Here is a 12,907-nt window from a genome sequence, read left to right on the forward strand (position 1 = left end):
GTCGGCACAGAGGCATACAAGGAGCAATAAAAATCGTCAGTACACAGTGTGACAGGAGCATTTGGTGCAAATTAGGAACAATTAAAATGGACAATGCGCAGTAATAGACATAAGTAGTAAGAACCAGCAATTGTGTGAATAAATTATGCAAATTAGACTTTTGAGCAGCCAATAAAAATGATTTGTCTGCAGTTAATATTAGGCTACGATTACGATGCGCAGCATCATACGTTGACAGACATGTTAACAATTTACTTTTCAAAAGAGTTGCTTATATTTTTGAAATGTGTACATCAATTATAACATATGTTCACACCTTTAAATTTGAAAGTCAGAATCAAACTGCAAAAATTAAATTATATGTACTATTAAGAACACGTTTAAGTAGGGTTTTTATAATGGAAGTGGCTAGCGTACGTGCCCGTACGGCTAGCCAAAAGTTTTAGCCGTACGTGAGTACGACTAGCAAGGACACGCTGTATTGACTAGCCGTACGGCACTTTTCAAAATTTTATGGAAGTCGAAAATGCATATGTTATTTTATGACTTTAAGCGAGGATTTTAACCAAGAAACAGCATTAATTGTCTTTGGATGTTAACTTTTTAGAGATTAATCGCCTTGATCGCTATATATATCGATCTTTGTCATCGCAAGATGTCGAGAAAAAAAAATAGCCTTTGCTTGCATTTACACCAATTGAAATAGTTTACAAAATTTTGATAATAATCCTTTTTTGTTTCATTAAGTTTAATTTTCGACACCTTTTATATGAAAAAAAAAAAAAACAACAAACACTGAAAATGATTGTTGTTAGGCTCTTGATAATTGCGACAATTACCGACGGTACTGTATAGAAGTTTGTCCATCAAGGAAAGTTTGCATGTTCCGTGAAAGGCATTCTAAAATTCTATTGTCAGTCCCTGGATAGGTTTTAATCAAGGCTAATTAATTGATTGACTGTGCTTTTATGTTCGATATTTATCTACTGTTTTGAAAATTATATAATTATTTTTGCATTTCACCGTTTTTTTGTTTTTTTTCATTCACTGTTCTTTTTATTTATTTATTCCACTCCGATCATTTTTTATTCGATCCATGTGCTTAAAGTTAACAAAAATGATTTAATAATTCATACAAATAAAACAACAAATGATAAGCATGAAAATCAACAATTTTATAACGTTTGACTTCCATATAATTTTGAAAAGTGCCGTACGGCTAGACAATACGTACAGTGCGTCCTGGCTAGTCGTTCGTGACTCACGTACGGCTAGAACTTTTGGCTAGCCGTACGTTTATTTATTTTTTATTTATTTATTTTTTTTGATATTGTTACGTATTTTGAGCCATAAAAATCTCCTCTACACCTCCTGTGAAAATTAAATTGTCTGGTCATTAATTAATATTTCCTTACGATTCAACTAGATTTATCATGAATCTAAAGATGTGGGGAAATGACATCACGCGCACCTGTTTTTATACGGTCAATACACAAACATGGCCGCGCTTACTGATTTGTAGAAATCGGTGATTTAGCGATTTAAATTTTGTTATCATTCGTTTAATATTATTATTTGGCGGCAGAAAATTTGCAGACTTATTATTTATAGTATTCTTTTTCAGAAATCAAGTTTTTATTCTAACCTTGTCTTTCCCTTTAATGATTCCGTAAATTTGTAAATTTACATAAAAGTTAATTGTTGTGTTTTGTACAAAATGCCAGATTTCCCGATTCAAATAAAATATAAATATTTCTCTTACATTGCTAATAGTTACTCCACAATAGTAACTACAGGTTTGAATAACCTTAATCATATCATATAATTTTGATTAAAAAAAATGCATTATTTCGATATTCATATAAAAAAATCATGAAAAAAATAATAATGATAGATTCTAGGTGATTAATATGATGATTGATAGAACAATTTGTAATATTGGATCATGTACCTCAAACTTACCAATAAACGTCCATATCATTCTATCGTATGTTGTACATAATGTTTATTTTATTACTTAATGCTATCAACATAATAATCTATGTTATTGTAGACATTCCATGATGGACCAATTTACTTTTAGCCTAAATATAGATATATAATTTGAAAATATCAGTTGTATATATGACAAAAGAATGTATATAGATTATAGAATATACATCAACTGTGTATAACGAATTTACGGGACACTGAAGTTGATAAAATCATGTAATGCTTCGTATTTTCTGGAATTATGGTATATAAAGCGAGGAATAAATTAACACCAGCATATATTTCTAATCTAATTCCGTTATCTCAAAATAAAACTAACTTACTAAGATCAAAACATAAAAAAGACATTATGATAAACGACTTAAAACAAATTATTTGAAACGTACATTTCATTATTCTAGTATGGAGTTATGGAACACTATTCCTTTAAAAATAAGAAATTTTTCAAGCCTTAAATTGTTTAAATCACATTTCAAATATTTATTATTATCTAACTTTAAAAATAAGCAATTTTTCAAGTCTTAAATTGTTTAAATCACATTTGAAACATTTATTATTATTATTATCTAAAGATGAATTATAGAAAATTTACCTATACTATAATTAATATTATGTCTGTTTTCTTTAAATAAACAAGGATTTATTGGCAAAATTTATCTTGATTATGCCACTTTTTTGTTGACATTAAACTCTTTAAAAATTATGTGCCTTTTTGAAAGAAAAGGCCTGGACTTCAATCCCTTAAACCCCACTGATGGATCCATGCCTGCAACACGTCAATTTATGACAACAAATCATCAGCTGCCAATGTCCTGACTGTAGCTAAGGGGAGCGGCCCTTATACATGTAGTTGTGACAGGGACGACGAGAAAGGGTATACTAGGTATGTTGCTTGAACCGATAAACGAACAGACAGACGACGGAGATATGTTCCATATAGCTGGCCAGTTAAGATATATTATAAATTATATGCCGGTCAGTTTGATATATATTATCAATGTGCGTGTGTTTTTTAGCCATAATTTTCTTCTTTTTCCGACCAGTTTTACGTCCATTAAAAATTGCCGACCAGTTAGATATATAGGGAAATGTGAAATTTTGCTTTTAATTTCTTATTATTAATAATGTTACTTAGTAAATGTAATAAATTTTACATTTTGCAAAAACAATAAAACTACTGCAGACCAATTAAAATGTAATATAAATGTAAGTCTTATTTTTCTTCTTGTACTATATATGGTCAGCACAATTAACGTACATGTACTTATAACATCTTTTGTAAAAAAAAAACTGCCGACTAGTTAAACATTATAAACGTAAGGTAGAATCAGCAGACCAGTTAAACTTAGTCAGAGTGCTGACCATTAGATATTTTGTTATTTTGTTCACAGCTTGAACTCAATTGAGTCGGGTATTAATTTTAATGAGCTGTCTTTAGATGTATTAAAAGGGGGGGGGGGTGTACTTCTGTCCAAATTAAGTATATATACAGAATCTTGTTTTCATACAGACTGTTTAAATATAGGGAAAAAAAATACTTTTTTTCTCCCAGGTTCAAAATTTACATGATTTTCAATTACAAGAAATATTTTTGTAAATATGTAATATAATCTATAAATATAATTTGTTTGTCATTTTATATGAGCAATACATCAGAGATGTTATCTATGTCTCTGAATAATTTATATAAACAATTGTTGAAACATTTTTACATCTGTTCAATGTCAACATAACAACTATTGTAGTTTTTCAGTGTGCAATAAAAAAGAGAAGAAAAACAAGAAAAAAGATTTACAAAAATAAAATTTATTTCCCGGCGTTTTCTATTATTATTATTATCATTTTTTAAATTAAACCCAAGGCAACTTAATTAACACTTTCGCAGCAGTTTACGTTAACATTTTCTCACATATTCAATATTGTCAGCTACTTCGTTAGCAGTTTAGAATTGCTCCAAAATGGCTGCGCCCTTTGAGTTTGAAAAGATTGGACAGAATTCAAACATCATAGATGAATTAGAGTCATCTTTTTTAGTAATATATTTGTTTTTTGAAATTGTAATCAATTCATATTTTCTGCTTTTGTACTTTCTTGCAAGTTAATTGTATGCATAATTTCTCCTTAAACTGAACAGATTTCGGACATGACTGAACTAGACTGTAATTAGGCCTATATAGATCTGTATATCCACACTACGCAGGGCTAGCGCTGGCAAATTTTTTCTTTGAGCCAATTTTTCACGGCGAAAATTGCCTGCCTGTATTTTATTTTCAAATCAGGCAATGGTACGGCATGAGATATTTAGAAAAACATAAACTATATCCAACTTTATTTTGGTAGCTACATTTTTATCAAATTAACAAATCTTACATATATAATTTACAGTCAGTAATCATATAAAAGCCTTGAGGTCAGTAATTATAGCATTTGTCAAAAGTTAGGCTGCAAGGTTCCCTTTACATGAAAATGACAATAAGGTCAATTATTTTCAAGAATACTCTGTAAAGCTTCAAATGTCAAATTAATTCCTCCCCAATTTTATGTTTTTTGAGTCATAATTAAGTCAAATTTAATTGACCATAACCCCCCCCCCCCCCCCCCAAAAAAAAAAAAACCAACTTGGAATTCCTTTGATATGTTTAACAACAACAATAAAATTTACTGGTTAAGTGGCCAACTGCAGAACATAATTTGTCGCAATTTTATACACAACTGCTGATTTGATTAGCGATAATCTTGAGATGCCTCTAGTTATTGTTTCATATTGAATATTAAGACCAATTATCCAGTACATATTCAACAATTTGCCAGGTTTTTTCACACCAATTAGTGTCATATTTATGAATTACAGTCAACCCGGCCCCAAGTTAACCCGGCCCCAAGTCAACCCGGCCTCAAAATTGGTCAAGCCGGCCCCAAAATTGGTCAATCCGGCCCCACAGTGTTTTTATTTGGTCAATGCGGCTCCAAAATTGGTCATTCCGGCCCCAAAATCGGTCATTCCGGCCCCAAAAAATATATTTTCAAAGAAAACTATTCAGGTCATTTTGTTGTATGATGGAATAAAAATGGTTTATTATTAATTGAATATTTAGGAAATAGATATCAATTCTGAGTGCATTGTTGTAGAATAATGCATGGTTTGAGTTCAAATGCGTAGTAATATAATCACGAAGGCCGAAAACCGTGCATTATTATATACAATTGCAACTACTCGGCCCTTTCCGTCAGTCTTCGGATAAGGACGTTATTATAGATAATAGCCGAAGCAGTTCCGAATGGCATTATTATACAATAATGCACGAAGAATTTATATCTATTTCCATTCTAACACGTCAAGAAAAAATATAATTATTATTTTAAAGTTGGACTTTATATGTTTGGTGGTTTATTTTGTTTTCGTCTCAGAGTTTCCAATAGAAACGTTCTTTAAAGGCTGTTCCAGTGGGTTGAAAAAAAAACTGTCGTTAAATCTACCGTGTGTAGAAACATTTTGAGAATAACGAATTTTAAAAACGTTGATAAAACTTTTTTTGTTTATTTTATTTCACTCTATAATTTTTCAAGCGAAATACAAATTATTAAAAGTGAAATAAATGTAAAACTTAACTCGTTTGCGACATTAAAATAGCGTACTTGATTTGATTGTTTTGCACGCGCTGTTTGGCGCTACATTGTGACGTCACGTAAACAACACTTTAAACTAACGACTGAATTAAAGATATTGGTGTTCGGATTAATTTTCTTAGTTAGACCATTTTCTTTCATTCTAGATAGTTTTCACAAAAAAATTCGACAAAAAATTGTTTTTATTTATCAGACTTTTGGCGCCCTCAATGTGAAAATACACAGGGAGATGATAAGAACGGCGAGTGCATTGTTGTAGAATAATGCACGCTTTGTCTCTACTGTATAGGCAAATTTCCGATAGTGTTAGAATATTAACTAAAGAACAATAGTAAAAAAACAACATGAACTGGCATAAAAATGTTCATGGAAACACTTTTGGCCATTTAATTCTCTTTTTTTTACATACAATAACAAAGTAATGATTTGAACACATTAAGGTTTCTTTTCCATGATATGTCAATAAAAAAAGTTTAGTTTTTTCTTAATACTTCTATCGTATTTCTATCATTTCTTGATAAGTGTTTATATTTTAAAGCAAAATAGATAATAAAAAAATGGGGCCGGGTTGACCAGAAATAACATTGGTTTGGGGCCGGGTTGACCAATTTGGGGCCGGGCTGACTTGCGGCCGGGTTGACTTGGGGCCGGGTTGACTTGTACCGCATATTTATCAGTTGATAAACATGTTAACATACCGCGAGGTCAGTGTATTAGACTGTGTTACTGTTCGTATCAATATTTCATTCAGAAGGGAAGTTACAAATATAGACCTGTCAATGACCCACAAAAAAAAAAGTAGACTGTGTCGCTGTGTTTTGAGATAAGAAGTGATAAAACGGAAGTTGCAGATGGAAAACCAAATGTGTACTTTTCCATTCTTAAAATAGAAAATGCTAAATTTAGACTGGAGATTCCAAAAGTCATACTTTTCGTAAGTTCGAGCCAATCGTGATTTTCTTGAGCCAATTAAATTATTCTGGAGCCAATTTGCTGATTGGCTCCTGCCAGCGCGAGCCCTGCTACGTTAATTGACTCTAGTCAGAGCGGGTCCAGTTTTGACCCCAGAAACATGATTTAAATACATAAGTAATAAATAGTACTAGGCTATCAAATCTATGAATGGGGAAGTTGGTTTAAAAAATCTTTCACTTTTTATTTTACATTTTCCTTTTTAAACAGTTAAAGGTGTCATTTGGTATTTCAGCACCACTACCGTTTTCACTTGTAACACCTCAATTATTATTGAGCCGAAAAGTTGTGATTGTTCAGCTATCCAGTTATCGGAATACCCCGCCTAATTGAAAATAACTGCGGCCAACTAGATATGACACTATCAAATTTCACCGATAGCGATAGAAATCTGTATATGTCTTAATTGTTGTTTTATTTGATTTCCTTTTAAATATACATGTGTTGTATATAGCCGGCAATCAAACGTTCAGGCCCGCTTCGCAGACCCAGTCTTTGACTTCCCCGTATTATATCTCAACTTACAGAAAAAATTCACATATTTATACATTCACCAGCTGTTCACGAATTCAAGAACCTTGACAAACACCCTTTCCTGGTACTTCCTGTAGCCTACATTCCAGACGTTAGTTCTGGGGAATTCACCTAAATGGCATGGTATAGCGACAAGTATTTTTGGGTGTTTTTTAGGGCTGTTTAAATGAATAAATCTTCTTCATTACAGGAAATTTCTTTAAAATTGAGCATTATTCTCCTAGAATGTTACTAACATTGAGTTATTTTTCATGTTTTTTTTTCTCTTTACAGAACTGTTTGTCACTCCTTACCACCCAGGAGCAGATCAATGTCCAGGACTCTGAAGAAACAAAAACAAGTAAGAATTAAATGTAAAATCAATATTATAACCAGGACCCGGCTAGATATCTTATTAAATGGACTTGTCCATCTTTCAATCTAGACAAAAGTATATGAGGATATAATGTGTTTTTTTTTGGCATGGCTTTTTTTTCAATTCATACATCTTGTATCTGTTGTTTGTATGTTTTATGGTGTGCCTTGTTACTTCAAATTATGTTTTGAAGAGCAATTCAGTATGCAGAGATCTGCCGAGGACGCGATTTTGCGCCATTGGCGCTAAAAAAATGAGAATGGCGCAGGAAAATCGGCAGCAAAGGGCCATGGGCGCATCTAAAATCTGTGCCAGACTTATAAGAAAACAAAACTGTCTGCTGGGTTATTTAGTCATCCAGTCAAAACTGGTACCAACAGCAACATGTTACCCAAGCTTCTGTAATTACGCATACTCTTTAGTTTATCCATTCCCCTATAGCTTTTGTCCGTGTTATCTACTTACCGCATTTCTTCTCATAATCCCTTTCCCACACATATACTCATTTCTACTACCGTAAATTTAATCCAATAAAACAAACAAACAAATTATACAACTACTTAATATTTAAAATGATTATCGGTAACTGAAAAAAAAGTGTTGCTATTTTAAGAAATGCTGTAAGTTACAGTATAATCTGACAGGTGTTCAACTTGATAAACACTAAGGTCACTCAAGTTCACGCAAGTTTTGGCTGATGAAGTGTAAAAAAAGATGTATATTTCGTCATCAGAATGTTTGACAGGGTGATTAACCAATCAGAGAAACATTGTGCATGACTTTTTTCATGATCAAAAGGTCTGTCGGCAAATGTCTTTGATGTATGCTGTCTACACAGAGGCATACAAGGGGCAATAAAATATACAGTGGTTAGGGACATTTGGTGCAAAGTAGGAACAAATAAATGGATAATGCACAATATAAGACATTACAAGTAAGAACCAGCAATTTTTTTTGAGCAGCCATTTAAAAAATATTTTCATTTTTGCCTGCAATTAATATTAGTTAGAAAGTTACCATGTAGGCATAATTTTTAATTATTGGTAAAGTACTGAATTATAAGTGAACCACTTGTCATAAAATATGATTTAAGTTTTATTACCGGGGCAATTCAATTATCTACAAACTTTTTAACAGTTATTTTGGTCAATGTTTACTTATTTTCCCAAGGCCCATACTTTGGTAAAAATGGCCCATCATTTTCAGACCAAGTGGGCCCAGGGCCCAGTACTTTCAAATTCTTGGCAGATCTCTGCAGTATGTTATGGGGAAACAGTGCAGTGATATGTTATGAGGAATGGTATCATATGTTATGAGGAATGGTATCATATAAGAGATATTTAATTGGTGTGGGTTTAATACTAAATTTATTGAACAAGTTCAGTGTCTATTCTAGTAGGGGGGATGGGGGGGGGGATTCACTCATTTTTTTAGAATTCCCCCCCTATTTTTTCAGAGGCAGGGGGGAAATTTTACCTAGAGAAAGGAAAAAGATCAACAAATGTAATAAATTCTCACTTTTCGATACAAATTCCGCATTTTTGGAATCCTAGAATAGACACTGACGATTTGAATAAAATCATATGCGAGCCTCTGGCGCGCATATTGTTTTATTCAACGAGTTCAATAAATTTACATGTAGTATTGAATCTACAAGAATATAATATTTTATTTATCACACACACATATATATTTATTATGAGAAATGGTGTCATATGTTATGAGGAATGGTATCATATGAGAAATTGTATATGCCTTTTATGTTTTGAAGAGCGGTTCAATACAATGTATGTTATCACTATTGGGGACCTGCACAGTCATATGTTATGTGAAATGTTATGTTATGAAATTTCTGTCTGTTAAATGTTATGTTATGAAATTTCTGTCTGTTAATTGTAGGTATAGAAAATGCCATGCAGAAATTCCTGGAGTTGTCTCGGCAGACAGAGGCTTTGTTCCTGAGAAAAAGAATGCTAGTCTCTTACCAGAAGCCAGAACAGCAATTAGTGGATGTAAGATATTTGAGCCGCGTCACAACAAAACCAACATAGTGCATTTGCGACCAGCATGGATCCAGACCAGCCTGCGCATCCGCGCAGTCTGATCAGGATCCTTGCTGTTCACTTACAAACCCTATAACAAGTAGAGAAACTGATAGCGAACAGCATGGATCCTGATCAGACTGCGCGAATGCGCAGGCTGGTCTGGATCCATGCTGGTCGCAAACCCATTATGTTGGTTTTGTTGTGACGCGGCTCATTTATACATGTTATTGTACATTGTATACTATATTTAGACCCTTTCCACAATGTATAAGTTGCTGAATTTCTTAAAAAATACTTCAGCAATTAATGATCTGTTTTAAAATAAGTAATAAAGGTGAATTTCTTAAAGCATGACCAGAACATATTTGTATACATATACATGTAGTTCTCTGATACAGTTGTTTTCTGTATATAATGTACATAGTCTAGTTTGTTTTTGTCCCTGAAGATATAGTAATTCAACTGTTTTATCAGCATGCCCATCTTTCTAAAGGCAAGTTGAATATTTTTAAGTTCATAATTTACACTGTAACACAAGTAGAAAGTCCATGAATAATTTGGCAAGTTACATAACTGTGGCTTCCATTTTTCCCCCCAGTTATTTCCCTTTTAGGACATATAAGAAAAAAGGACATGAATGCTTAAGCTATCCCAGCAAGCCGGATATAGTTTTATTTATACCACACTTATCAGTATGAAGTACATGATGGCAAGTTACATAACTGTGGCATCCATGTTTCACCAGTTATTTCTCTTTTTATCACTTCGAAAATTTGACTTACCGATTCCAGCAAAATTGATATATATCTAAAATTTCTCCTAGTAATGATATCTTCCATATTTGGTAATAGATACAAAAAACATGTATATTTGTTGTTCCTCTAACTTTGGATTGAGTTCAGGGTCACAGTGGTCAAGGTCATTGGTGCTTAAAAGAGATTTTTACTGTTGCTTTTACAGCCTATATTTATAGACCAATGACTCATACTCAGAAGATAAAACCATCTAACATTGGATAAAGTTTGAAGTCTCATGGTCAAGTATTAGAAAAATTGTTAACTGTCATATTAATTGGAGTGTATGAATCCTATTCATTAATTATTCTAGTTTAATGTGAACTGATAAATCTATTGCAGGATATAGAAAATCTGAAAGGTGAATTGGCCAGGAAAGAAGCTTTGTTAGAAAAGCACACAGAGAGGCTGAAACGATGTCAGATAATTCTACAGCAACAGGGTGTCACACCTGCAGGGCAACCGGTTCAGCAATCACATCCAGTCTCTACCCAGCCAAATTTACAGTTACCCCAGTCACATACAGTGCCCCAACAGCAGCCCCACATGGCACAGTCGGGGTCACTTCCGCATTATTCATCTCATCACATACAGCAGATACCGTCACAGGCCCCGGCACTTGCCCAATACCAGGGCTATTCCGGATCAATACACTCACAGTCACTGCCGGGACCACCACCACCAATGCAATCTCACCCGGTCGTGTCCATAGGGCCGAGACCTCAAGCCCCACCCTCTTATCCACAAGGACCTCTAGCATACCTTGAACAAACAACATCAAATATAGGTCTTCCAGATAGAAGATGAAAATGGTTTACTCGTGGACATTGAGACTTTATGTGCTTCTAATTAGTGCAACTATTTGAGAACATTTGTCATTGTATTTAAAAGATAAACTTTGTACTGAAAAATCATTATGATTTGTGCTGCTTTTATGTTCGTTGTTTTCTGCGTACACCATTAGGTCAATCTACAAAAATAAGATCCATCAAAATTTCATTTTGTCTGTTCGAACATTATTTTGCATTACATCATCTGCATTTTACTATTTTTTGCATTAATGGACAGTCCACAAATTTATGAACCCAGGAAATATCCTTTGTGACAAAACCATGAAGAAATTTCATGCCCACAAAATTATGTGAATTCACATTATCTTTATTGAATTTAATATACTTTAGTCATCGTGATGAGGAAAAATCAGGTTGTTTTCCACTGTAAAATGAAACTTTGTGAATTGGTGAGTTAAAGCTATTTGCCAACATTTATTTGGGACTAGTAATCATTACAATAAATTGTTAGAAATTCTACCAATATTGATTAAATCTTATCAACTGTCATAGGTTTTAACATAAATGAATTAAACTCATTTTGTTGTTGTTCACTGTTTTTTTCCTTCATAAATGCATAAGAAGTTTGAAAATGCGGGGATGCCAGTCGTTCCTGTACATAAATGCCAGTTACTTTAAAATATTCACTTAAAGAGGTCGCTCCAAAAATATCATGTTCAGGTGATATCTGTGTCACACCTACATGGATTTTTTATCTGAATTAATTGTACAATTCATTTAAATCATTTAAATTTTGGAATCCAACACTCTATCGAGATTGTACTGTCAAGCATAATTTTCTGCGGCAGATATCACTTTTGACACCATCTGCTTTATTTCAGTACATTTCAAGTAACTCGATCTATCAATGTTAATTTGTGACCAATGCAAAAAGGTACAAGTGAGCCTCTTTTAAAGCAGCAAGCCTCCAGATTCATGAATGTGTTTTAAAAGATAAAATATTATGAATAAAGAAATAATTTCCCCATTGCAAACAGCACTTTCAACCCAACATATGCAAAAACTATTAGTAATGCAAAATATGGTAATAATACTGCAAAATCAGTCACAAATCACACATAACCTGGCAATTAATACTTAAGTTACTTCTTTATACTTTTACCTTAACTTTTTTTGTTTACTTTTCTTTATATCATAGTACTTTTTTCTAAGTTTGATTTTTAGCTCACCTCTCACAAAGTGACAGGGTGAGCTTTTGTGATCGCTTTTCGTCCGTCGTCCGTCCGTCCGTAAACCTTTACTTTAAATGACATCTCCTCATAAACCACTAAGCCAATTTCATCCAAACTTCACAGGAATGTTCCTTTGGTGGTCATCTTTAAAAACTGTTCAAAGAATTTAATTCCATGCAGAACTCTGGTTGCCATGGCAACCGAAAGAAAAAACTTAAAATATCTTCTTTTAAACAAGAGGGCCATGATGGCCCTGAGGTCGCTCACCTGTATATAGCCCCCCCCCCCCCCCCCCCCGGGTCAATTTTTACCCAAGGGCTTTTATTGAACAGACTTGGTAGACACCCATAAGAAGATGTTTCATGCTAAACATCTAAGTTCTAGCTCATTGGGTTTTTTTAAAGAAGATTTTTAAGTTTTTACTATACACATATAGTTAAAAACAATGACACCCCTGGGGCAGGGCCAGTTTTGACCCCCGGCTTTTATTTGAACAAACTTTGTAGATATTTACTTAAAGATGTTTCATGTATAATATCTAAACTCAAGCTATTTGGGTTTTTTC

General features: G+C 33.2%; 1 protein-coding gene across 1 annotated transcript; it reads left to right on the forward strand.

The window, feature by feature from the left end:
• Positions 1-3,893: 3,893 nt before the first annotated feature.
• Positions 3,894-11,688, forward strand: LOC132731386 (uncharacterized). The gene is made up of 4 exons (XM_060717562.1): positions 3,894-4,025; positions 7,399-7,465; positions 9,380-9,492; positions 10,662-11,688. Exons 1-4 carry the CDS (start codon positions 3,951-3,953, stop codon positions 11,124-11,126), a joined length of 720 nt encoding a protein of 239 aa, XP_060573545.1. The 5' UTR covers positions 3,894-3,950; the 3' UTR covers positions 11,127-11,688.
• The last annotated feature ends 1,219 nt before the right edge of the window (positions 11,689-12,907 follow it).

The sequence above is a fragment of the Ruditapes philippinarum genome, unplaced genomic scaffold (assembly GCF_026571515.1).
Source record: "Ruditapes philippinarum isolate M1 unplaced genomic scaffold, ASM2657151v2 ctg6654_1_1_1_1, whole genome shotgun sequence".
Taxonomy (NCBI): Eukaryota; Metazoa; Mollusca; class Bivalvia; order Venerida; family Veneridae; genus Ruditapes; species Ruditapes philippinarum.